At 52.5% G+C, this 27,237-nt stretch overlaps 1 protein-coding gene across 10 annotated transcripts; it reads right to left on the bottom strand.

Moving 5' to 3' along the window:
* Positions 1 to 1,301: 1,301 nt before the first annotated feature.
* SSC5D (scavenger receptor cysteine rich family member with 5 domains) lies at positions 1,302 to 26,837 on the bottom strand. 10 transcript variants are annotated; one of them, XM_072759610.1, is made up of 14 exons: positions 26,461 to 26,837; positions 25,925 to 25,951; positions 25,342 to 25,650; positions 25,013 to 25,132; positions 24,682 to 24,795; positions 23,984 to 24,292; positions 21,712 to 22,029; positions 21,270 to 21,446; positions 19,208 to 19,525; positions 17,136 to 17,744; positions 16,747 to 17,064; positions 16,460 to 16,627; positions 7,772 to 7,936; positions 1,302 to 3,017 (listed from the first exon to the last, which is right to left on the bottom strand). In XM_072759610.1, exons 1-14 carry the CDS (start codon positions 26,483 to 26,485, stop codon positions 1,372 to 1,374), a joined length of 4,623 nt encoding a protein of 1,540 aa, XP_072615711.1. In that variant the 5' UTR covers positions 26,486 to 26,837; the 3' UTR covers positions 1,302 to 1,371. The 10 variants fall into 10 exon arrangements, with proteins under 10 accessions (XP_072615711.1, XP_072615686.1, XP_072615684.1 ...); XM_072759585.1 differs by having other exon boundaries at positions 7,772 to 7,888; positions 26,461 to 26,700; XM_072759583.1 differs by having other exon boundaries at positions 16,747 to 17,061; positions 26,461 to 26,700.
* Positions 26,838 to 27,237: the final 400 nt, after the last annotated feature.

Raw genomic sequence — 27,237 nt, 5'->3', positions numbered from 1 at the left:
AATCAAGTGCCCCCCTCAAAGGGCTGTAGTGAGGATGAGTGTTACCGTGTTAAGAGGCCACACTGGGTCAGGTGCAGGAAAGCAGTCAAGAAGTGATCATGAATATTCTTGTTAACTGAGCACATGATCTGCTGAGCTCTGTCCTTCCCACACTATCTCATCTAATCCTCACAACTATCACCACCCCAGAGGCAGGCACTATTACTATCCCCATATACCTTGGGGGAGACTGAGGTTCAGGGAAAGGAAACAAACCACCAGAGTCCCACCGCCTGGACATGGTCTGGAGTCCAGGATAGTCTGACTTCTGAGCAAGATCACAGGGTACTGATCATGGCTCCACTACATGTTCCCTGGGTGACCTGGGACCTCAGTGTCCTGATCTGTAAAATGGAGATAAATACATAACAGCTATCACAGAACGAGCACTTATTGACAGCCCGGCTCTGTGCTAAGCTCTCTTACATGTATATTAATTTATCAGTTAATCAGCACAGCGAACCATGAAGTTTGTTCTTTTTTTTTTTTTTTTTTTTTTTTTTTTTTATGAAGTTTGTTCTTATGATCCCCTTTCAAGGCTGGAAAAACTCAGACCAAGCAGTTAAGTGGCTCAGGTTCATGCCCGGCTCCAAAGCTCACCCCTTCTCTGCTGAGCTGTGGTAACAGTACCCTTCTCAGCAGGTGTTCATGAAGATAAAGTGACGTTGTGCACATAAAGCCTTTAAAACAGACCCTGACCCAGAAGTACCCCAAAACTCTTAGTCATTATTATTATTGTCACATACTCATTCATTCAAAAGGTATTTATGGAGTGTGCACTCTGTGTCAGGCTCTGTTCTAAGAGCTGGGCAAATACCTGTGAACCAGGCAAAGACTTTTGCCATCACGGGGTTGCATTAATGCCTATGGCGGCATCATCTTCATTACCACCAACTCTATCATGGTCTTCATCACCATGATCATCACCACCATGCCTATGACCATGATCACCTTCATCATCATCACTTCCATTGTCATCATCACCACTACCACCATGGTCAACATTACTTCCCTCACCAACATCACTGTCACCACAGTCATTACCATCATCACCATTATCATTGCCATTATTAAACTCACCATCATCATTCTCACAGCCATAACCACTATGACCATCATGATCATCACCCATATCACCAACACCATCACCATAAACATCATTGCCTTGCATGATGCCTGTGGTATTCACAAACCAAGATCAATCTTGTGACTCCATCTCTCTGGAGTTCCCCTAAATCCCCACAAATGCCATTGATATCTTGTTTTTAATTAGATACTTTGGTTTTAATTTTTTGGTTGGCTGTGTCTTAGCCCCTCAAATCCCATATAGGGTCACACATCTCCCCTCAGAGGCCTTTCTTCCTCTTCTGGGGTGGTGGTGGTTGGTGCAAATGTGTTAGGGGGCCAGGCCCTCTCAGCCAGTCTCTTTACAACCTCACCCAGTTGCCCTAGGCCCCGGGTGGCCTCCACCAGCTGGGTCAACCCCAGTCCCAGGGCTTGGCGCTGTTGCTGCTCCTGCTCCAGGACCTGGGTAAGCCTCTGCAGCTGGCCACCCATGTCCCTCACAGCAGCCACCAGCTCTACCAGGGCAGGTGGCTCACAAGCCATGACCCTTAAAGGTGGTGTTGGAACCACACATGGGCCAAGGGGGTCTGGGCTCTGACCAGGGTTTGACCTTGGGGTGAGGTGGTCAGAAGGAGGTTGATCCAAGGGGTGGGCCATGGAAGATAGGTGGAGGTCAGAGGTCACTGTAGGGTCAGAGGCTGAGTGTGGGGTTTGGGGGGGTGGTGGGGTTGGTCTGGGGCTCTGGCTTCTTGGTGGTTTGAAGTCCTCAGTAGACAGTGTGTCCATGCTTAGAGCTGGAGAAGGCCTGGAGCGGCTGGACTCTGAGGTTAGAAAAGGTGCCAGGCTTGACATCTGGGATGTAGAAAGGTGAAGGGCCCCTGTGGAGGTCAACCAGGGGTGGAAGCTAGGCTTGACTGTTGGTGCTGGAGTGGGAGAGAAGAGTTCTGTTCCCAAGGAAGTTAGAGTGGACTTGATAGTGATCATAGGGGTTGAGGTAGGGTCAGCCGTCATGGCAGGGTGAGTAGAGGTGATAGAATGAGGGGTCGTAGCAGGGTAAGGGATTGTGAGAGGGTGAGGTGTTGTGGCCAGTTGAGCGGCGGTAGACTGAGGGGTTGTGGTGGGTTGAAGGGTTGTGGTGGGTTGTGGGGTTGTGGTGGGTTGAGGAGATGTGGTGGGTTGTGAGGTTGTGGTGGGTTGAGGAGATGTGGTGGGTTGTGAGGTTGTGGTGGGTTGTGGGATTGTGGTGGGTTGAGGAAATATGGTGGATTGTGGGGTTGTGGTGGGTTGAGGGGGTGTAATAGAGTGAGGGGTCCTGGTGGAGTGAGGGATGGTAGTGTGTTGAGAGGTGGAGGGGTGAGATTTCAAGGTAGAGTGAAGGGTGCCAGTGGGGTAGAGGCTTGTGGAGGGGTCTGGAGATCTGGAATGATCTGGAACTGTGTTGGGGTATGGAGCTGTGTCCAGATTTGGGGTTTTGTCAGATTCTGGAGTCAGTTCTGAGGTAGTAAAAAGGTGGGTCACCACTGCTGGCACAGAGGGGCCAGAGGTCAATTCTTTGGGCAAGGTGGGTAGTGGGGTGGGTGAGAGATCTGGTGTCAGTGCTGGAATCACGGCGGCATCAGGGGTGGACAAAGTGAGGCCAGGGGTTATCGAGGTAAGGTCAGAGTTCATCCGGGAGGCCAGGTCTGATCTGGGTGACAAAGTGTCAGGAGGGTCAGAGGTCACCTTCCGTGTTGAAGCTGCCTGGGGAATGAGCGTTGGTACAGAGTCGGAGGTCACCGGTGGGTCGGGGGGCTCTGGGGAGGCTGAGGGAGCTGAGGAAGGAGCAGGGGGCGCTGTCCTGGCTGCTGTGGGACGCTGTGGCGGACGCTGTGCCCGACGCTCCGGCCACAGTCTCCACGGTTTCCTCGGGGAACCTGGAGGAGGATGAAAGACAGATGTCGGAGGTCAGCTTGCCCCGCCTACCCCCACGGCCCGCCACGCCCCTCCAGGGAGGAACCGACCAACAGGAGGCCGTAGAGCCTCATGACGTCACGGATCGCCGGGAGACTTCGCCCCGCCCCAGCGCCCCACCTCCTCGCCTCCTATGATGTCTCCAGGCGCCACCTGGCGTTGTCCACTGAAGGCCAGGGAGGTGAGTGGTACTGCCAATGGCTGGAGGGGGTGCAAACGTGGGTGAGGGGGTGAGGGGGGAGTAGTGGAAGCGTGCGGGAAGATGCGGGAGTGTGAGGGACCTAGAGGCTTACCTGGGGATGCAGGAGGGGCTGAGGGCAGGGGGGATGCGGGGGAGATGGAGGGATGAGAGGGATGCCAGAAGGTGCAGAGGCATGAGGGGGCTTATGGAGGAGGGTTCTAAGCCTAATCTCAGTAGTCAAGATTTTTTTTTTTTTAATTTTTTTTTTTTATTTATTTATGATAGTCACAGAGAGAGAGAGAGGCAGAGACACAGGCAGAGGGAGAAGCAGGCTCCATGCACCGGGAGCCCGACGTGGGATTCCATCCCGGGTCTCCAGGATCGTGCCCTGGGCCAAAGGCAGGCGCCAAACCGCTGCGCCACCCAGGGATCCCCAGTAGTCAAGATTTTTACGTCACATTTTTAAACAAAATTATTGCAAAAGATCCACTGTGAACAAAAAAGTCAAAAATTTACCCAAGACAGGATCTGAGCGGGCCAGGACTAGGGAAAGTCAAGTGCGGAAGATGGGATCTTGCCTTTAGTTATATTAAATGTTTGAGATTTAGTTCATTGTGAATGTTCTGCATTAATTTTTATTTTTTAAAGATTTATTTATTCATGATAGACACAGAGAGAGAGAGAGAGAGAGAGAATGAGAGAGGCAGAGACACAGGAGGAGGGAGAAGCAGGCTCTATACCGGGAGCCCGACACGGGAGTGATCCCGGGACTCCAGGATCACTTCCTGGGCCAAAGGCAGGCGCCAAACCACTGAGCTACCCAGGGATCCCCCTAATTTTTATTTTTAAAAGTATAAAGATATTATTATTTACCTTGATAACTGAATGTTTTGGCAGCCCCTTACATTTAGGGCCTGAGTAGAGTAAGAAGGCTCAACCCCTCCCTAGCCCAGCTTCTAGGTAAATGCGAATTTTATTCCTTTTTGCAGATAAGGGAAGCCAGGCCAGGCCAAGACAGTAGGTAACTTGCCATAGGTCGCACCGATATAGTTTGAAAATTGTGGGGAGAAGGCCTGAAGCAAAGTCCTTTGCATTCAGTGTCTAGACCACTAAGTATCACTTTCTCAGTGATGGATATGATACACATGGCCACTGAGTACTTGAAATGTAGCTACTCCAACTAAGGAAATGAATGTTTCATCTTTCAAATTTTTTATTTATTTAGATTTTTAAGAAAAGATTTTATTTATTTGAGAGAGCAAGCGAGAGAGAGAACAAGCAGGAGGAGGGGCAGAGGGAGAAGCAGGTTCCCCATTGAGCAGGGAGCACTACCTAGGGCTCAGGGGCACAATCCCAGGACCCTGGGATCATGACCTGAGCTGAAGGCAGACACTTAACTCACTGAGCCACTTAGGCACTCCTAGATTTTTTTTTTTTTTTTTTTTTTTTGAGAGAACAAGGGAGCAAGAGAGAGAGCATGAATGGGGGGAGGAGCAGAGGGAGAGGGAGAAACAGGGAGCCTGGAGGCTGGGCTCGATCCGATCCCTGAGTCTCCGGGGTCATTACCTGAGCTGAAAGCAGACACTTAAGTGACTAAGCCACCCAGGTATTAGAATGTTTTATTCATTTAAAGTAAAAAAGTAACCTGTGAGGGGCCCCTGGGTGGCTCAGTGGTTGAGCATCTGCCTTTGGCTCAGGGCATGATCCCGGGATCCTGGGATCGAGTACCACATCAGGCTTCCCACAAGGAGCCTGCTCCTCCCTCTGCCTATGTCTCTGCCTCTCTGTGTCTCTCATGAATAAATAAAATATTGAGAAAAAAAAAGCCACCTGTGTTGATAACTACCATATTGAATAGTACAGCTCCAAAGAATTGAGGTGTTCTTCGTAGGATTTTTGATGTGCATCCTGTTCTTGTCATTTGTTTATAGCATTGGAGAAGTGGTTCAGTAAAGGGCTTGGCCTCCAGCCAGGCTGCCTGGGCTTAAACCCCAGTTCTGTCACTTCCTAACTGGGTGACCATCAACAAGTTATTTAACTACCTTGAATCTCAGTTTGTGGATGACCAATGTGCCTTGCTTGCAGAGCTGTCATGATTCAGGGAGCTCCTGTGTGTACAGAGCACTTAGCACAGTGCCTAGCATGTAATAGGCATTTTTGTGATTAATATTGTCATAATCATTGATGTCTGTACCTCAATTTCTCTCATCTAAGAAATGGGCATAATTTAGCACCTACATCATAGGGCTCTGTAGATGTTATGAAAGTTAAAGGGGTAACATGTAAAGTGCTCAGAATAGTACCCAACATATGGTATATTGCTCAGTAAATATTAACTGGTTTAGTTATTATTTTAAGAATCTCATCTTGCTTAGATATTGTAGGGGTTTACCTGCCTAGAGCACTATTTTTAATTTTTCAGACCCAAGATGCAAAGAGCTAAGCTAATCATGCTTTTCTGTACATTGTCAACAGTTCTATAATGTCTCTTTTTTCTTTTTCCTTCCTGATCTCCATCCCTCTCACTTCCTCCCACAGCCACCTCCATTAATGTATTTAACATATGTCCTTAAAGATTTGTATGTCCTTATACCTTATACAATATAGAAAGCATATATATATATATGTTAATATATTAAGTGCATGCATATTTTTTTTAATTTTATTTTTTTAATTTTATGATAGTCACACACACAGAGAGAGAAGCAGAGACACAGGCAGAGAGAGAAGCAGGCTCCATGCACCGAAAGCCCGACGTGGGATTCGATCCCGGGTCTCCAGGATCGCGCCCTGGGCCAAAGGCAGGCGCCAAACCGCTGCGCCACCCAGGGATCCCTTTTTTTATTTTTTTATATTTTTTAATTTTATGATAGTCACACACAGAGAGAGAGAGAGGCAGAGACACAGGCAGAGGGAGAATATGCATATTTTTGTGTTTTTTAGTTTCTGCAAATCACTGGAAATTTCACTCTGTCTTCCTCCATATTATTTTGTTTATAGCGACCCATGTTGCAGTCTGTAAGGCTAGTCATTGCTTTAGCTACTGCATGGGGTTCCATCATGTGTACCCACTGCATTTCTCGTTACTCACTGTTGGGTACTTAACTTGCCTCCAACTCCCTGATATCACAACATTTCAAAGAATACCCTCATATGTTTTCTTTAGAACCCTGCTCAAGAATTTTCCTGGAATACAGGAGCTAGATTAGTGGGTCATAATTTACAATCATATTTAATTTCACTAAATTGTCTTTATCACATAGCTCTATCCAGTAGGGATGTCTGTCTGCCCATATCCACATCCTCATCCACACTTGCTATTACCTACCTTTCAAAATTTTCCATGCTTTCTAAAGAAAAAAGGGAGAGAGAGAGAGAGAGAGAGAGAGAGAGAGAGAGAGAGAGAGAGAGATCCCTGGGTGGCTCAGCGGTTTGGCACCTGCCTTCAGCCTAGAGCGTGATCCTGGAGTCCCAGGATCAAGTCCCCGCATCGGGCTTCCTGCATGGAGCCTGCTTATCTGCTTCTCCCTCTGCCTGTGTCTCTGTCTCTCTGTGTCTCTCATGAATAAATAAATAAAATTAAAAAAAAAAAACACAAGGGGATCCCTGGGTGGCTCCGTGGTTTAGCGCCTGCCGTCCGCCGCCCAGGGTGTGATCCTGGAGACCCAGGATTGAGTCCCACGTCGTGCTCCCTGCATGGAGCCTGCTTTTCCCTCTGTCTGCATCCCTGCCTCTCTGTGTGTGTGTGTGTGTGTGTCTCTCATGAATAAATCAATAAAATCTTAAAAAAAAAAATTGTCCATGCTTGTCATCATTTTAATTTGAATTTCTGATTCCTTATGAGTGTGAATGTTTCTACATATACTTGGCCATTTAGGCTTTCTCTTCTGTGAATCACCTGCTCATAATTGTTACCCATTCTCTTCTAGGGTTTCCTGTCATTTTTTTCATTGATTTGTCAGAGTGAATTGCAGAATATAGGTCAGGGTTTCCCAACCTGAGCATTGTTGATATTTGGAGCTGGATGATTCTTGGCTGTGGGAGACTGTCCTGTGTATAGTAGTATATGTAACAACATCACTGGCCTCTACCAATTAAGTTCTAGTAGCCTCCCAAGCATCTAAGTCATGACAATCCCAAACATCTTCAGATATTGCCAATTAGGGCAGCCTGAGTGGCTCAGCAGTTTAGCGCCGCCTTCAGCCCAGGACCTGATCCTGGAGACTCAGGATCAAGTCCCACATCGAGCTCCCTGCATGGAGCCTGCTTCTCCCTCTGCCTGTGTCTCTGCCTCTCTCTCTCTGTGTCTGTCATGAATAAATAAATAAAATCTTAAAAAAAAAACTATTAAAAAAAAGATATTGCCAATTATTCCCAGTTGAAGGCCATTGATGTAGATTATAACCCCTTGTTTCAGGATATATTTCTGTTGGGTCTCTGGTGTAAGAGTGGGGTCACCACTGGGGAATTCAGAGTCCACTTCTCTACCCCACAACACAACCAACCTGGTAGCCTTGCCACAGCGACATGCCTCACCTGTGTCTCCAGGGATCCTTGGAGTTGAAGAGGGATGGCCTGGGCTCCGAGTGGTGCCAGTGGTAAGAGTGGGTCCAGGTATGCCTCCTGTGGGTATTCCTTTGGGCAGAGCCCCTCCTGAAAGTATATCCCACGTCCGGGAAGGCTCATAACTATCCTCATCACCTTGAGAGATACAGGGAGAACTGAGTCTCGCTTCCCTTGACTTTGAATCTCTGTTCTTCCTGGACCCCAACTCAGGCTTCATCCTGTCTCAACTGGACCACTACCCCAATCTCCTCCTTTACCTCACAGCCATCCTGGTGACTCAGCTGAGATGCTCTCAACTACCAGTAATAGAAACTGGAACTAAACCAGTTTATAAACTAAGAAAAATGTCCTGAAGTCCCTGCCCCCACTCATTCTTTATTTTTCCCTAGAGAAAAAAAAAAAAAAAACACCTATAATATCTTTATTAATGAACTACCAGGAACACTTCCATACTATTTCCCCCTGTTTTTTGGATTAATGCACTTGGATAATCTCTACATGATGACAATTTTATATTACATATAAGTGTATAATATACAGTGACCCTTGAATAGCATGGGTTTAAACTGAGCAGGACCACTTATATGTGGATTTTTCCCATAAATATAGTACAGTACTGTATTTTCTCCTCCTTTTAGCAAATTTTTTCCTCTAGGCTACTTTATTACAAAGATACAGTGTATTTTATTTATGTGCATATATATATAAAACATACAAAGTATGTGTTGCTTATGTTATCAGTAAGGCTTCCAGTCAACAGTATGCTATTAGTAGTTAAGTTTTGAGGGAGTCAAAAGTTGTATGTAGATTTGACTGCATGGGGGTCAGTGCCCCTAACTCCTATGTTTTTCAATGGTCAGCTAATATAATGGTCAGGTAATATAAAATATACCATTTTATAAATATAAAATATACCATTTTATAAATATAAAATATACCATTTTATAAATATAAAATATACCATTTTACATATGGAGTATAGAAAAATTGAATTCATTCTTCTAACTTGGTGGATCAAAAAGCTTATTTTAACAATAGCTTTGGGGGTGCCTCGGTGGCTCAGTTGGTTAAATGTCTGCCTTTGGCTCAGGTCGTGATCTCAGGGTCCTGGGATGGAGCCCTGCATTGGGCTCCCTGTTCAGTGAGGAGTCTGCTTCTCCCTCTCCCCTGTGCTCTTCCCCCCTCTCTCAAATAAATAAAATCTTTTTAAAAAATAAAAACCAATAAAAACAAACATAATAGCTTTGTTGTGTGCCTGGGTGGGTCAGTCGATTAAGCGTCTCTTAATTTCAGTTCATATCATGATCTCAGGGTCATGGGATCCAGTCCCACATGGTGCTCTGTGCTCAGAGAGTCTGCTAGAGCTTCTCCCTTCTCCCTCTGACCCTCCTCTTCACTGTGCATGCACACACACTCTCTCTCTCTTTCACAGGTAAATTAACAAATCTTTAAAAACACACACACACACACACACACACACACACACACACACAATAGCTTGGGACACCTGGGTGGCTTGGCTTAGTGATTGAGCATCTGCCTTCGGCTCAGGTTGTGATCTCAGGGTCCTGGGATCAAGTCCTACATCGGGCTCCCTGCATGGAGCCTGCTTCTCCCTCTGCCTGTGTCTCTCATGAATAAATAAATAAAATCTTTTTTAAAACTCATGCAATAGCTTTGTTGAGATATAATTCACATACCTTAAAGTGTATAATTCAGTGGGTTTTAACCCACTGTCACAACATTGTACAACCATAAAGTCCACATTCCTCATCTCCCTTCATTAACTGATCCCTGCCCACCTCTCTGGCACCACGTCTTATCATGCCACCTTCCACATGGTGTTGCTGCTCCCACTGGACCCCAAACCTTGAGGTGTTCACATCTAGCCTTTGTCCCTGCTGTTACCTCCACCTGGAATCCCCTCCTCCACCATAAAGACATTTTCCCACTCTGCACGTGAAACCCAGCAGGTTGGTGTCTGACACACTAGGCATGTTTGTCCTGGTCACATTGAGCTCTGTGACTAGCTGTCCCAGTTGCAGAAATCCCTTGCTCTGTCACCTGCTAATATATTACATTCGAATAGAACAAGGGTCAATTTTCACCCTGATGCCCAGCATTGCAGATACCTCAGTCATGTCTCCCTATTATTAACCGTTTTTAAACAAATACTTTCCCTGTACCTTAAGAAGCTAACTATGAGGGACGCCTGGGTGGTTCAGTGGTTGAGCATTCGCCTTCCGCTCAGTGTGTGATCCTGGGATCTGGGGATTTAGTCCACATCGGGCTCCCTGCGGGGAGCCTGCTTCTCCCTCTGCCTATATCTCTGCACCTCTCTCTGTGTCTCTCATGAGCAAATAAATAAAATCTTAACAACAACAACAAGATAATTATGAAATCCTACCTGGTGGTCATACTCATTAAGAATTTTAAAAACCGGGCAGTTCCAGTGGCGTGGCGGTTTAGCGCCGCCTGCAGCCCAGGGCATAGAGGGGAAAAACTCCTCAGCGGTGAAGCTGTCTTTTCAAGATGCTGGGTTTTAGGAGGACTCCACTGAGGACACAATTTGAAGGTCTCTTGCTGCTACAAAGTCAGCCCACCAATTGCAGGCATACTCCTTGGGTCTCTGTGTTCTTGGAATGTGCTCTAAGATATGGCCACTGTTCATGGTCCACTAGCATGGGATCAATTGGATTTTTTTTTAAGATTTTATTTATTTATTCATAGAAACAGACAGAAAGAGAGAGAGAGGCAGAGACACAGGCAGAGGGAGAAGCAGGCTCCATGCAGGGAGCCTGACTTGGGACTCGATCCCAGGTCTCCAGGATCACGACCTGGACCAAAGGCGGTGCTAAACCACTGAGTCACCCGGACTGCCTGATTTGATTTTTTTAAATTAAAATATGTGTTTTTAATTTAAGAAGTGGTATTGCAGAGTTACAGGCCCTATGAGGCCCAATTGCATCCTTTCCCCAAAGGACTCTCTGATGCCATATTGTTTCTCTATACTTTAGCTTTCTACGTTGAAGACTGTGCACATCAACATATATATACTGCATATGTCTTTCTGCAGCTTGGTTATAGGTGTGTCCCTTCCTGGCTGGCTGAACAAGTCACTGGACTATTCCATGACTCAGTTTCCTCACTTGTAAAATGGGTACCATGATGGTATCTATCTACTCCATGGGGTCTTAGAGCCTGGCATGTGATAAGCTTACTCTTTGAATTAAATATATCTATCTCTAGTTCTTTTTAACTTTTGTACAATATTCTGTCATAAAGAATACACAGCTATTAATTCCTCTATGCCCCTGCTGTTAGGTGGTTAGGCTGTGGCCAATGTTTTGCTGTTACAAATACAGCTGCAGTGAATTCCTGAAATTTGTGTCCTTGGGCTCATGAATGAGAACTCCTCAATACCTAATTGTACAACTGTTGTGAAAGCAGATACATCCCCCTAGATATTGTCAAACTGTCCTCCTAAGTAGGTGCAGATTCTCATGCCCACCTTTATCCCATACTCTTGGTGCTGTCAGACATTTCAATTTTTGGCAATCTCATGGGGGTGGGGTGGGTGGAAAAGCTGCCATTTTGTAATTTTATGGGGAGAGAGTGAGTGGAGAAGCTGCTGTTTTGCTACAAAAGACCAAAGTGAAACCCAGAGAGGGCAAGGAACATTCCCAAAGTACACAGCCAAGGTGCAGTGTTAGGCTTCAGACCCAGGCAGGTCTACCTGGTCGTAAGTGGAGACCTTTTGGAGTACTTGGGTGGCTCAATGGTTGAGTATCTGCCTTCAGCTCAGGTAGTGATCCCAGTGTCTTGGGATGGAGTCCCACATCAAGCTCTCCGCAGGGAGACTGCTTCCCCCTATGCTTATGTATCTGCCTCTCTTTCTGTGTCTCTCATAAATAAATAAATAAAATCTTTTTAAAAAAATTTTTAAAATAGAGGATCCCTGGGTGGCTCAGCAGTTTAGCACCTGCCTTCAGCCCAGGGCATGATCCTGGGGTCCCAGGATTGAGTCCCACATCAGGCTTCCTGCATGGAGCATACTTCTCCCTCTGCCTGTGTCTTTGCCTCTCTCTGTGTGTGTCTCTCATGAATAAATAAATCTTTAAAAAAAATTTTTTAAATAAATAAATGGAGACTTCTTTCCCTTGGGGTACAGATTTCCCAAGTCTTACCCCACTCCTTCCCTAGTGAGCTTTTATTTATTCTTCAGGATTTTATTCAAAGGCCACTCTTTTTCCCCCTCAATGAACTCATGCCCTGCTTTATGCTTCCTGAGTTCTTCAGAGCTAATTCTGTCATATGCTCCTTCCCTGTCTCCGTGGCTAGAGTGGTTAAGAGTGTAAATCCTGGAGTTTGAATCCAAGCTCTGCCCTTTGCTGTACTGACCTCTCTGTTCCTCAGTTTTCTTATCTGTAGAATGGTGTTAAGGACAGTACTCATCTCATAAGGTGGAGGAGAAGTGAGTTAAACCATGTGATGCTGATAGATGGTGCCTGACACATGGAAGGTATTCAATGAATACAAGCCATTATTCAATATTATCATCCAATATCTAAATTTAATCCTGCATTTAATCTTGGCTCCTCTCCCCTCTGCATGACCTCATGTAACCATAACATACAGCAACAGCTCAAATCCAAGAGTCATCCCATCTTCCAGGCTGGGTGCAAGAGGGCCATTAGACATGGCTACCTGTCTGCATAGTCTCATCCATTCCCACAGCTGGGAATTCCATCCTGTCAAGTTATATCTTCAGCTCAGGCACTCCTTAGAGCTCCAGAATTGCTAATGTCTCCACTTGGGTATGTCAAACACGTCACCAATGGATCTAATATTCCCACTGTGGATCCTGTGCATCCAGCTGCAGTGTTCCCTGATCCAGTAAAAGGTAGGTCCCCATCTCCCACCTCCCTCTCTTCACATCCATCACTCAAATCCATCAGCTCAACTCACAGAATACAGCTACATAATCCACTTCTCTCTCAGTCTTCACTACCACCTGGGCAGAGACCATTATCATCTCCCCATAGACCTCTCAGGTCTCTCTGTATGCACTCTAGCTCCTCCATCCATTTCCCATGGGGCATTCTGAGTGACTGCTTTGAAAATGCACAGGTGACCATATCCTTCCTAGCTCAAAATGCTCCACCAAGGGCTTCTCACTGCATATAGAATAAAACTCAGAGTCTAGCCCTCTCCTATCACTCTCACCCTGCCGGGCTTCCTCTGCTTCAGCCATGCTGGCATCCTTGCCATTCTTTCAAAGTCTCACCACAGCGCCTTTGCATGTGCTGCTCCCTCTGCCTGGAAAGCACCTTTAGTTCTCTCGGAGCTCCCCATCACAGATCTCATCTCCTTCCCTCATTTCCATCAACCACTCCATTTCAGCCCCACTGACCTGGCTGTTTCTTGACCCAGCTAAGCGCACTTCCACCTCAAAGCCTTTGCATGCACTGTTCCCTTTGTATTAAACATTCTCCAATCAGATGTCTGTATGGCTTTCTCCCTTTCCTTCTGAAGGTCATCAATTAAAGGGTACTTTCTCAGTAGGGCACCCCTTTGCCATCCAATTCTAAATTGTAAATCTCAGCCTCCCTTTCCCTTGCTTATCACTGCTATGTTCCCAGGGGTTAGTATTCATACCTGCCACACAGCAGGTATTTGACACACAAGTTAATATCTGTGTCTCCAAATTCCAAGAAGCCTTGAGAAATGTTACTTCAATGAACTAGAAAGTGAAAATTCAACCTTTTAATCCTCTTGCTTCTCTAGCTATACATTCACTCAACAACTGTGTCAGTCTCTACTGAGTCTCTACAGCAGATTCGGTGGTAGACAGGATAATGCTCCCCCAAAGATGCCTGTGCCCTAATCCCCAGAATCTGTGAATATGTTGTTTTGAGGAGGTAAATGTGTGGTTATATTATGGTAGCAACAGAAACTGACACAGTTAAGTGCACGATGGAGCTAAGGGTCCAGTGAAATGACAATGTCCTAGACTACCGATGTCTTTCCTCAACTCTAGCCTTCACTCCTCTGAGAAAGCCCTTCCTCCTGGTGTCTGCCACTGGATAATACGACTTCCTCTGCAAAGCTTTTCCTAATTGCTCTACTAGAAATAACAACTCCTCCCCCTGAGATCCTCCAGCTGCTGTTGTTCATTTACGGTAAGTAATTCTAACCACCAATGTTCTGTGGTTTTAAACTATTTCTCACACATTTTGTTCATGGGATTGGAACCGGAGGTCACCCAGCTAGTTCTTTTTTCTTTTTCTTTAAGATTTTATTTATTTATTCATGAGGGACACAGAGTGAGAGAAAAAGAGGCAGACACACAGGCAGAAGGAGAAGCAGGCTCCATGCATGGAGCCCAATGTGGGATTCGATCCCAGGACTCCAGGATCACGCCCTGTGCCAAAGGCAAGCGCTAAGCCACCCAGGGATCCCACCCAGCTAGTTCTAATCTTGGTGGAGCCACAACTGGAAGCCGAGGAATTGGACTGAGGAACTCACTGATAATTAGTTCAGTAATTGTTATCTTTCCCAATTCAACGAGCAAAATGTGTGTGAAATCATGTAAGCTAGCTCTCCATAGTGGCTCCTAAGTTGAAGTTCTGAGTCAAATTTTTCCCCCACCTGAAACACGGCGTTAATAACAACCTATGTCTCCTGGTTGCTGGAATCCTGTATGCCCAGCCCAGAATAGGTGAGCTTTTCTGGACTGCTTTTCCAGTAGAAGAAACAGGCCCAAAGAAGTGGGGTCATTTTATTTAGGGTCCCCTTGCAGTGAGGATAACAATTCACGTCTGACCTTTCTCTCACTCTCTATCTGGGCTCCTTATTACTGCATTTGAGACTATCCCGAGATTTCTCTTGTGTGGTTCGCAATTCTGCACTTCTCTGAGCTCACGTAATGGCCTCCCATCATCCGCACCCCAGGAACTCCATGCCCAGCGTCTGACCGTTTCCGCCACGAGAGGGCGCTAGAGGATAGGCAGGGGTCTGCACCGAGTTGCAGAGCATGACAGCTGTAGAACCCTGGCCACTATGCACCCGGGAGCAGCACTTTGGAAAAATGTGCAGGACGGGCCCTACCTCACACCCCATGTCCCCCAGTCTAAGTGTGCGGCCCCTCGGCCCGTTCCTCCCCTCCCTTTACCGCACCAGAAGCCCATCCTCACAGTTCTGGAAGCCCACGGGTCCCTACCGGGCTTTTATTAACGTGGGCGTGGTTCAACCGGCCAATCAGGAGGCGCGGCGCGCCTCTCCTGTCACAAGGCATGAGGCTGATTGGGCCCGCCTCTCCCGAGGGCCGCGGAGTGCGCGTGCACGCTGACCACCGGGAAAAGGCGGGAAAAGAGCCCAAGGGGCGGGAAGCCGCTCCTGAGGCTGCCGAGTCTTTCAGGAGATGAGCTGAGGGACGTGGGGCAACAGGTAGAAGTGGACCCTTCAGGGGATGGGAGAGGGCAGTGAGGGGGAAAGCAGGTGTAGCAGGCTGGACGGAAAAGGCGGGGCCGGGAAGAGACAGTCGTGAGGAAAGGCAAAAGATTCCCCGTGCGAAGCACGTTGGGGTGACAAGGAGCACGAGCGGCCTGGGGTGGGGGGGGGGAGGCAGACAGCTGGGCACGGAGGGGGCCAACCTGAGAACCTGAGAACCAGTGGGTTGGGAGGGAGGAGGAGGCAGAGCCAGAGCAGGGGAGGGTAGAGGTGTCGACCGTGGGAAAACGAGAACGGGGACACTAGGAGGGTGTGTTGGATGCAAGCATACGAGGGCGAGGGTGACAGACAAGCGGGTCACGAGAACAGGAAAGCCACGGAGATGTGAGGTGGGTGGGAGACGATGAAAGAGCCGCGCACGCGCGTGGGCACACATGCGCATGCTCAGGGACACAGGGCCCGGAGACGCCGCAGAGACACCCGCGAGAGCACGCGCAGGGATGTGGAGCCTGGGAGACCCCGCAGGGATACCCGTGAGAGCACGGGCATGCGCAGGGTTGCATGTGCAGGTTCACAGGGCCTGGGAAACCCTGTGGAGAAACACGCGAGAGCATGCAGAGGGACGCGGGAGCCAGGAGACACCCGCGAGAGCACGCGCATGCAACGCAGACAGACATGCGCAGGAACGCGGGGCCTGGAACCTGTGGAGAAGCCTGCAAGAGCACGCGCAGGGATGCAGGGCCGTGGAGACGCCGTGGAGAAGCCAGGGAGAGTAGGTAATGGAGCAGGGGGGTTGGGGCTCAGGGGCCGGGTATGGCCACAGGGGTGCAAGGACACTTAAGCGGCTGCGAGATAGGGGCCAGGGCCAAACCATATGGGGCTGGGGGAATGACATGGTGACCTGGGCCAGCTAAAGGGGTCTCGGGGTTCTGGATGGAGGGGCCCAGCCTTGGGTGATCACCGCTACTTTGCGGGAGGACTGTGGGTTGAGGCCATGCTGAGCCTGGTCTCTCAGAGACACCCAGGGGTTTCCTCCTCAAGGCTCTTGAGGAGAGCCCAAGGATGGAACATATTAGCATCTCTGGAGGTGACCTGTCCACAGTCTCCAGCACACAGGCCAGCTCACTTTGGGGTCTCAGGAAGGCCTGCCAGGAGGCTCACACAGGTTGGTGGGGGTCCCATCCTCACCCTGGCTGTGCACCTCACCTGTGTCCGGAAGACGCCTTGTCGCTGGGGAGGGGGCCCCTGGGCTCTTGGTGGAGCTCCAGGAGAGTGTGTGTCCAGGTACCCCTGCAGTGGTGGTCCCCTTGGCCAGGTCCTCTCCCGAGGTGGGATCCCAGGTCCAAGGGGGATAATCATCCTCATCTGCGTAGCCTGGGAGAAAGTGAATCCTAGGTTGATCCCCGCCCTGTCTCAGGTCCATGCTGCCACTCCAAAGTACCCTTCCAGAAACTCCTGGAGTGATTCTAGGTCCCCCACCCCATCCCCAGTACCAGTGCAGGTGAGCCCCACGTCTTCTTCGTGGTCACAGTTGTGCTGGCCCCATGCCCCAGCAGGGCAGTCACTCAGCGAGGCCTCGATTCCCTTGCAGCCCACGTCATCCAGCCAGATGGGGCCAGTCCCGGGGCCGTAGTGGGTTTTGCCCACTCGCGGCCGGACCCTTCCACAGCCCAGCTCCCAGCAGGCCACGGTACTGTCCCGCAGGTCCCAGCTGTCATCGCACACTGTCCCCCAGCGCCCAGCATGCCACACTTCCAGCCGGCCAGCACACCGGTTGGGCCCGTCGGCCAGACGCACCCGGAACGGGCCTGCTGGTAGAAGACCCCAAGTCAGGAGGGGTAAAGAGGGGTCAGCCTCACCTCTTCATGTTCCCTCCACTCACCTGATCCCCCAGCAGTGCCCCCAGTGGGGGAGGGAGCTAGGTCTTTGGATGACTCTGGAGAACCTTGTGCAGGAGTCTCAGTAGATGGATCCATGGAATCCAGAGGGATTCGCTTCACCATGGCCTCAGAAGCCATTTCTTGGGGTCCTCTAGTGGTTGAAGTTGCCACAGTCTTAGAGGTCCGCTCTCGGGGGGTCCGGGGAGTCCGTGTTGCAGTAGTATGTGGGGTTATCCTGTGGGGGACCTCAGTGGTCAGCTTTGCAGTAGACTCAGAAACTGTTCTCCGGGAGGCCTCAGTGGTCAGGGTTGTAGTGGGCCATGAGGTCAGTTCTGGGGGCCTCTGGGTACCCAGGACCCTGGAGTGTTTAGTGGTTGGCATCACAGGGGGCTGAGTGGTTGGTCTCCTTGCATTTTTGGTCACCCACTTCTTAGTACTCTTGGGTGTTTTCCCTGGGGCCTTGGTAGTGGTTTTCTCAGGAACACTGGGGGTCAGCCTTGCAGGCGGCTTGGTGGCGAGCTCCCCAGGGAGCCAGGCATCCGGATCTCTACCCAGGCCAGGGATCCAGCTCCAACTGAAGGGGTCTGAGATAGAGTCCAGGCCAGAGGTTTCTGGAAGATGGGAGGAGAGGACAGGGAAGATGGCAGACATCCTAATGACAAGGTTGCCCGTTTATTTTTTTTTATTTTTTATTTTTTTTAGGTTGCCCGTTTAGATCCCTCCTTCTCTCTCATCTGCAAAATCACCAAGTTTCCACTCATTCATTCGTTATTCATTTATTCATTCATGTCATCAACATTTATTGAGCATCTTCTATGACCCAGGTATTGTGCCAGACCCTGGCAATACTGTGGCCAGCCAAACCTGACACCACTTCCTGCTTCCTTGGCTTTCACAACTGTGATGTGACTGATGCTCTTTTCCCATCCCACATTGGACTTGTCCTCTTCATCTCACTGGCCACAATGGCATCACTTCCTATAACTTCTGACGGTCTCTCCTTCTCCCTGTCCAGCTATCACCAATTACCAGAGTGGTACCAGGTCTGATGGGTCACTCCCCAGCTTAAGACCCTTTGGTGGTTCCCATGGCCTCAGGAGGAAGGGGAAAGGGCCTTAGCTTCAGTGACTCCATCATGTGGGCCACCACTGCGTCACATCTCTCTGATTAGCAACTGTTCCCAAAGAAAAGTTTGGCCCTTTGCCCCTGGCTCCTGGGGCTCCCCAGATAGTTAGTACCAACATTGTGACTTATGGACAGCCAGTGGGCAGGCAGCTGTAGCTCATAACCCAGCTCCTATAAAAACTCTGTGCACCAAGGCTAGGGGATCGTCCCTGTTTGGCAGTACAGCATGTGCATTTTCACATGTTGCTGCTGGGAGAACTGAGTGCTCTCTGCATGGCTCCCCAAGAGAGAATGGCTGGAAACTCCATGAAGTTCTCTCCTGAACCTGCCTCTGTGCCTCTTCTCTCAACTAGTTTTTAGGATGGCTGTTCCGATTTTTCTGAGTCTTTCTAGAAAATTATGGAACCTGAGGTTGGTCTTGGAGACCTTGCAAATGAAAACATGTCGCATAGGTTTGCAGTGATTTGTTGGTGCATCTCTGTCCATCCATGAGCTGTGAGCTTCCCAAGGCCCGGGACTGTGTTCATTGCATCCTCAGGCCCCAGCACCTGGCTCAGTGTCTGGCACTCCATAAATGTTAGTAAATGAACGACAAACACAACTCTTGTGCTTACTGCAGGTGGCCCCCACTTTGGCTTCTCACCATCTCCCCGTGCCCTTATTTTCACTTCCTTTATCTTGGGGAGAACAGATGAGAGAAGAGAGAACCCCAACTCTGCCACTTATTTCTGTGTGAGCTTGGGCAAGTTACTTAACCTCTTTGTGCCTCAACTTCAGTAAAATGAACATAATGTCCACCAACATCCTTCTTGTGAGGCGTGAATGTCGTCACGTATATGAAAACTGCTAGCCCAGGGAAGGGGCTTAGGAGATGTTAGTATGGATGTTAGGTCTCACTCCCTCTTCCAGGAAGGCCTCTAGGGCCAACAGGTGGTCAGGGTCTCCTTACCAGTGCAGGTGACTCCAACGTCTTCATTGTGAGCACAGTTGTGCTTCCCCCAGGGTGCAGCGGGGCAGTCCAAGAGTGAAGCCTCAGTCCCCAGGCACCCCACGTCGTCCAGCCAGATGGGGCCAGCCCCCCAGCCAAAGTGACCAGCTGCGGGGTCCTGCTGCCGAGCTCTGCCACACCCCAGCTCCCGGCAGACCACAGCTGAGTCCTGTAGGTCCCAGCTGTCGTCACACACCGTCCCCCAGCGCCCACTATGCCACACCTCCAGCCGGCCTGAACACCTGCTGGGCCCTGCCACCAGGCGAAGTTGGGGGGACCCTACGGTGGAAGAGACCCAAATAATTAGGAAGTCATTAGGTTCTCTGAGTCCCTCCACTTGCCTTGCATTCATCCACCCGTTTGTCCATCTGGCTTTCTCATATCCATCTGTCCTGGCAGCAGGCATTTACTGAGCACTGAGTGAGGCCTGTGCTATGCCACTCTCTGCATTAGGCATGAGCCATAGTCTGGTGTGGTCTGGTTGCCTTGAAAAGTTAAACATGGAATTACTCTATGATGCAGAAATCCCACTCCTCAGGACATATGGCAAATAAAGTGAAAATAGCTATTCAGACAGACACTCGCACACAAATGTTCCTCACACTCTTCACAGTAGCTAAAGGGTTCCAGGGGGTGGGCAGCCTCAGTATCCGCACTGGATGGAGGGATAGCAAAATGAGGCATACGCGCATGATGAAACCCGAAGAAGGGAATTGTGCCACCTGCCGCGTGGATGAACCTAGAAGACACGTTAGCACAAATCTTGGGGGATTTCATTTGCAGGAGAGCCCTGGAGGAGTCAAATCCATAGAGAAAGAAAGGACGGTGGGTGCCAGAGGCTGGAGGCGAGGAGGGGTCAGCCTGGGGTAACGACCAAGTTCTATAGGCAGGTGGTGGTGGCTGCCCTACCTCATGAGTGTATTTAATGTCGCTGAACCGGACACTTACAAGCAGCTAAAATGGCCAATTTTACATTACGTACATGTTACCACAGTGAGCACAAAAGAGAATGTGGGCTCAGGGGCAAGGTACTTTCACTAGAGTCCTGACTTTGCCCGTGTTATAGTCACGTGGCCTCCTCCATAACACAGAGACCAGACAGCATCTGCGGCCCACGGGGCCGGGAGCGTCACCTGAGGAAGACACACAGAGTGCCTGCAACAGTACTGGTCACACATAAGCCAGCGGTGCTAGGAGACTTGGGAAAGGTGAGGAGCGAGGCCCCTGGTAAGAACAGGTTTCCCACCCGTGAGCGACAGCTGCATTAACAGCGTGTTTCCCTTGTCTACATTCTGATGCTTTGCCATCTTGGGGCTTCACTGACCCTGGGGAGACTGCCCACCCTCCCCAGGGACAGCTCATTCCTAGAGGCAGGAAAACACCGGAGCAGGCCTTCTGTGTGCACACCAGCCAATCCCAGCCGCCCCACCACCACCTGCTCCGTGGGACTCACACTCGGGGCCCCTGTCTACCTGCCCTTAGCCCCCAGAGCCGGGCACCCGACAACCAGGGGCAGCCCCTGAACCCCACAGCTCGCAGGCTGACCCTGAGCCTGCTACTTGACCTCACCTGCTCCTTCCCACAGAAGCAACAGTCAGGGCTCTGTCTGCGCCCCCCCACCCCCGCCCCCTGGCCAGCCCCCTGCTGCTTCCCCATGTGGCCCCTCAACTGTGTGAGATAGAAACACTGTCTCTTTCCAGTGGCAGTCCCATTTTGTCTGTAGGCCACACCGCACCTGAATGATATCAAGGCCCATGTTTTAAAAATGACAACTATGGTTGATCCAGTCCTTTTGGTCTTTGTGAGGAGACAGCCTCCCCAAAACTACACATTTCACAATGGCAACAGCAGAGCATTTAACTGAGCACGGACCCTTCCAGACGCAGGGCTCTGTTCTCTCCTCCACCCTTGGCCCTTGCCCTGATGAGACAGTCTTTGAGCAGGGAGAAGGGGTGTCTGGGGCTGGCTAAGGGGGAGGAAGCAGCAGGTAAATCCCCGTTTTCTTGGGGAGACAGAGACTCACCAGCTTCTGGTCCAGGCTCCCGAGGGGCAGTGGGGGAGGCAGGAGGAGGGGAGATGCCGGCGGTTCCTGGGGCCTGGCTCCCTGCGGGGCCTGGGGGCCGGGATGCTGCCTCCCTGGGCAAAGAGTGGTTGCTGTCCACTGCCGGGGCCGTGGGAGGGACGTATCCAATAGGCATACCTGGGGGTACGCAGGGACAGGGGAAGAGGTGACCACCACTGCCGCGGTAATGCCGGACAGCTCCCCACACCCTCATCCTGGGACTATGGATGCCAACTGAGGTCTCAGGCTGAGGACAAAGTGGGGCAAGCAGGCAGTCAGGACAGAGGGATGGAGTGGCACATGGGGCACACGTTGCAAAACCACACCAGCTCCCCACTTCTCATGCCTCCACTTGAGGCTCTAGAGCACCCACATCCCCAGCCTCTTCCTTTGTCCTCCTCACCATCACACACGGCCCCCGCGTCCTCCCGGTGGTGGCAGTCATGCTGGCCCCAGGGCCGCGCTGGGCAAAATCGCAGGGCCGTCTCGTTACCCCGACACCGGAGGTCGTCCAGGAGGATGGGCCCAGCCCCCTCCCCAAAGAAGGCGCCTCCGGGGGCAGCCAGCGCAGCCCCGCAGCCTAGCTCCCAGCAGGCCACAGAGGCGTCCCGCAGGTCCCAGGCATCGTCGCACACTGTCCCCCAGCGCCCGCCGTGCCACACCTCCAGGCGGCCCGCACACCCATGGGGACCATCAGCCAGGCGGAGCCGTGGGGCCGGGCCTGGATGTGGGGAGAAGAGGGGTAACAGACGGGGAGGCTGCGGTGTGTACTCCCTATGCAGGAAGCTAGCACACACGCTCACATACTAAGCTGTTCACGGGGTCAGGCTTCGTGCCCATGATGACGCTGGACAGCAGACATTCCCCCTTCTGTTTGCTCTGAGATTGGAAGTCACTCACCAAGAGTCCATATATTGTCTGTCCACCTCCCAACGCCCCTGCCTCCCCAGTGGCAAGCTGTGGGGATACTGGCCCTGATCCCACTCCCCAGCTGCCTGCCTCAGGCCTGTATAGCAGGGCTTTCCCACCTCAGCACTCTGACATGGGGGGACAGGTTATTCCTTGCTGGGGGGGGGGGGCATCCTGTGACCAGAGGATGTCCAGCAGCATCCCTGGGCGCCATTCCCCAGATGTGAGCCTCTACAGCGTGACAACCAGATTTTGCCCAATGTCCCCTGGGTAAAAGGGAATCCTAACCCCCTCTGTGGAGAATCACTAGTTTGCATACTAACTCCCTGTGGGTTTTAGAGTACATTTCTGTTTGAGTCTGGGGTGAGACTTGGGTCACCACTGGGGAGTAGAGAGGCCATCTTTCTACCCCCCAATATGAGGGGGGAGCAAAATCACCTGTCAGTGCTCTAGAGAAAAAAAATGACCAGAGAAGGGTCTGACCTGCCTGTGTTTGCATGTCCTCATTGTCGATGAGGAGCTCCCTTATGGGGTTGCTCTGGGAATTAAAGATGTCGTTAAGGCACCGAGCTCCCTCTACACCCTGACACCTCAACAGGAGGTGTCACTTCTTTTCCCCAGCAGCTTAGCCCTCTCTGGCGCCTCAATTCATCTCCCATGACCTGGGCTCAGAAGGCCCCACTTTTGCCCCTACTTGCTGCCTACCCCAGGGCACATGGGGGAGCCACCCTCACTGTCCCTGGTCTGCTGCCCGGTGCCCCTGCCTTGGTGTCTCCACCTTTCCACACCCTGTGCTTCAGATCCCCGGCAGGCACAGCACATCTGTCTGTGCAATGGGACAGGCCCAGCTGGCCCAGTTCTGGATCCGGGGCTAAGTCTGCAACCTGGGTTATTAGGGTTACTTCTCTGAACCTTGTTCCCACACCTGTGAAGATGGGTGAGAACACCCACCCCAGCGGCCGTCCACATGGGGGTGAGGTTCAGAGACAGCAGGGGAGGTGCCCAGCACGCTGCTTGGCACAGAGCAGAGACATTGTCCTCTTCCCCTTCACATGAGTCGGCTTAAGCCTATCCCACCCCCTGCCCCCCTGTCTGGTGTGCACCCCCTATCTGCCTGCTGCCCTCATAATTTCTCACTTACAGCTGTGGGCTGCTACTGCTGCTGCCTTGTGCCTGCTGGGTCCGGCAGCAGACCCAGTCAGATCCATGAGAGTGAGGACTGGGTCTCAGGCTATGTCTGTGCCAGGCCAGAATGGTTCTTAAGAATTTGTGGAAGGTGGGGCAGCCCCGGTGGCACATCGGTTTAGCGCCGCCTGCAGCCCAGGGCATGATCCTGGAGACCCAGGATCAAGTCCCATGTCAGGCTCCCTGCATGGAGCCTGCTTCTCCCTTTGCCTGTGTCTCTGCCTCTCTCTCTGTCTTTCTGTTTGTATGAATAAATAAAATCTTAAAAAAAATAATTTGTGGAAGGAAGGAGGGGGGAGGAGGGAAAGGTAGGCCAGGAAGAGGACAGAGGATAGGAAAGGAGGAGGAAGGGAGGGAAGGAACACAGGGAAAAGGTGGGGAGGGAGGGAGGGAAGAGGACAGAGGAGAGGGAAGCAGAGCGGAGGGGAGAGGAGAGAGTGAGTGAGGGAGGGAGGGAGGAAAGAAAAGAAGAACAAAGGAAGAAGAGGGAGGGGAGTCTGTAGGGCAGGTGTGGTGACTGCAGGGGTGCGAGGGGCAGGGCCACAGCACCAGCAGAGGGATCTGGAAGGTGGTGGACATACCTGTGCAGACCAGCCCTGCATCCTCGCTGTGGTCACAATTGCTCCGACCCCAAGGGCTTCGGGGACAGTCCCGCAGAGCTTGCTCTCCGCCTCCACAGCCCACATCATCCATCCACACGGGCCCTGAGCCTGGGCCGAATCTGGCACCTCCTGGGGCAGCCAGCGCGCCCCCACAGCCCAGCTCCCGGCAGGCCACAGCGGCGTCCCTCAGGTCCCATCCGTCATCGCACACCGTCCCCCAGCGCCCACCGTGCCACACCTCCAGGCGACCGGAGCACCCGTGGGGGCCCGAGACAAGGCGCAGCCGCTCTGCAGGGGGAGTGGCGGGGCGGGGGTGGGAGTGAGCCGCGTGAGGCAGTTCGGGAAAAGCAGACTCAACACCCTTGGTTTTCCATCTGGGAAAACTGATGCCCAGAGGGGGCAGTGGCCTGAGTTCCACCTGCCCTAGAGAGGAGTGCCAGGATCCCCCCAGGGCAGGGTGTCCAGTCCAGGGAGGGGCCTCCTGGGTCCCCTGGTCAGTGGGGTGGGGGCACCCAGGAGCTGGGGCCTGTTTGAATCCCTGAGGGATGTCGTGCTTGCTAGAGTCCTGCCAGGGGTGGTTAAGAGGAGGGCGGCTGGGGGTGCCCGGGTTGGTCCAGCCTGGGCCCAGGGTCTTACGCCGTCTAGGTCTGTGAAGGGGAGGTGTGCAGGGAACATACCCTGTCGGGGGGCTCCAGCAGTCAACAGAGGGGCCCTGGTGGACTTGGCTTGCTTGAGTGGCCGTGGGCTCTTCTTCCTGGAGCTGTTCTGTGGGGTCCCAGCTGGGCGGGGGCCTGGGAGGGAGAGCCGGGTCAGGAGCTGCTCATCCTCCCACCTGGGGGACCACGCTGAGCAGCCTGAGAGCCCCCAAGGATGTTCGGGGGACTGGGACGGGGGTTTCTTGAGGTGGTGAAGCCAGCACCACTGTCTGTTCCCTGGGAGACGTTAGTGCCAAAGACCCCTCTCCCTCAGCCAGAAGCAGGAGAGAGAGCGGGGCTGGGGTGGGCTCACCGTGGGTCACAGGAGGCCCCTCAGAGCCAGGGCTCAGCTCCCCAGACAGCCCTGGCCAGGGGTCCCCCTCCAGGATCAATGGTGGGTCGTCCCCGTCCCTTGAGTTGGCCACACGCTGACCTGAGGGACACCACAGGAGCTGTGGGAGGGGGCAGGCCCCCAGTGGGGCAGGCACAGCCCCCCCCCAAGCCCCAGGCTGTGATAAGGTAGGAGTCCTGGAGGGAGACACCTTCTTTGGAGTGGGCAACAGGGGGTGGGGGTGCCGGGAGTCCTAGGTCACATCTGGAGGAGTGCCCCACCACCACCACAAAGGGTCAAGGGCCTCTCACCTGCACAGACGACGCCCGCATCCTCCTCATGGGAACAAATGTGGGCCTTCCAGCCCCGGTGGGGGCAGAGCTCCAGCTGCCCCTCACTGCCCCGGCAGGCCAGCTCGCTCAGCCACACGGGGCCCGCACCCTCCCCAAAGAAGGCACCTCCTGGGGCGGCCAGTGCACCCCCGCAGCCCAGCTCCCGGCAGGCCACGGCAGCGTCCCGCAGGTCCCATCCGTCATCACACACTGTCCCCCAGCGCCCGCCGTGCCACACCTCCAGGCGGCCTGCACACCCATGGGGACCGTCGGCCAGACGCAGCCGCTCTGGGTAGGGGGGGACGACAGAGGAAAGGCTATGACATCTGGAAGGCCCGGGGCCCCAGGCAGGGTTTGGTAGGAGGCCAGCCGCCCTGGCTGCTGATGGGGGTCCCGACTTCTGGGTCCCCAGGAGAGCTCTGGCCTCCATAGGAAGTAGGAGGTTGGTTGGCCAGCAGTTCTGAGGGGGAGAGTGCCCGAGGTCATAAGTGCATGGGCAGCAGCAGGACAGGGGTGGGTTGACGCTGGACGAGGCCAGACAGAGGTGCTCGGGGCCACTTACCCACAGCCTGGATCCCCATCAGAGCCACTGGAAGGGAGGTTGGAGGTAGGGTAGAGTGAGGGCAGGCTGGAAAGGGTGCTTTCTCTAGGGCAGGCCCCTTGTCTTACATACCCCTTGTGCACGCACGCGCGCGCGCACACACACACACATAGCTGCACACCTCTAAACCAGAAACCCCACTGCTGGGAGGCAGGACTCTGGGCAAGATTCAGGTCCCTGAGACAGGCGGGGCCCCACATGCCTCTGGTCAGGGCTGGGAGCCAGGCCCTTTGTGCTCCCCAGGGACCCAGTCAGGGTCAAATGGTGTGTGACCCCCCCCCCCCAGGGTCAGGGCTGGTTGGGGTGGAGGGACGGGTAGGTCCCTGGGGTCCTCGGAGGGTGGGACTGGGTGTGCAGAAGGCTGGGTCCCTTGGGGGACCAGACGAGGACCAGATGTCCCTTATCCCAAGCACCGGGGACACGGCCCCGGAAGTCTGCGTTGCTTAAGTATATGGGGTCAGAGGTCCCCAAGTCCCCAAGGAGAAGGGGTCACTCACCAAGGAGGCAGGCCAAGACCCTCATGTTTGCAGAGTCCAGGGCAGGAACGGGGTGAAAGGGGACGCAAGCAGGAGAGGGGAGGAGGCTGCGGCCACCGATACCGCCACCGGAGGGAGGGAGGGAAGGAGGGAGGGAGGGAAGCGCCTGCCAGAGGAGCCCTGGACCGGGGAGGAGCAGGCAGTGGCTGGACGCTCTGCCAGAAGGAAGAGAGGCTGCCTGCCGAGGAGGCAGCAGGGGACAGGAGTGGGGGCAGGGAGGGGGCTGGCCAGCTGATGAGATCTGGGGAGGAGGGGGGTGGGGGTGGAGGGGAGGGAGGGTGTCCAACTGCAAACTCCCACAGGGAGCCAGGGAGACTCCAGGCTGGTCGCCCTGCTGTGCTTAGAGATGCATAGGGTAGGGCGGGCTGGAGGCTGCTGGGACCCACAGGGGCACGCACAAGCACCCACCCCACCCGTCTGCCTCTTGTCCAGCCAGGGAACATGGCAACTCCGGGGTAGAGCAGACTGAGAGATGGGGTTTGGGGACCTGGTGCAGCTGGGGCTCACAGTTCAGCAGCAAGAGGGCTCAGAGCCAGAAACCAGGAAGGACTTCCTGGATTGGGAAGGAAGACTGAGGAAGCCCTGTGGGTTCCCCCTGGTGGGGTTGAATGCAAAGCCTTGAGTCCCCCGTCTGAGGGAGCAGTGGCTGAACCCTGGGGAAACTGGGGTGGAAGGGGCCAGCAGGACTAAGGGTTGAGTCTTGGCTGAGGGAGGGGACTACACACACACACACACACA

Source organism: Vulpes vulpes, chromosome 1 (assembly GCF_048418805.1).
Source record: "Vulpes vulpes isolate BD-2025 chromosome 1, VulVul3, whole genome shotgun sequence".
In the NCBI taxonomy this organism is placed as follows: domain Eukaryota; kingdom Metazoa; phylum Chordata; class Mammalia; order Carnivora; family Canidae; genus Vulpes; species Vulpes vulpes.
The sequence above is the reverse complement of the archived record's forward strand: the minus strand, read 5'-3'. Positions and strand labels throughout refer to the sequence as shown.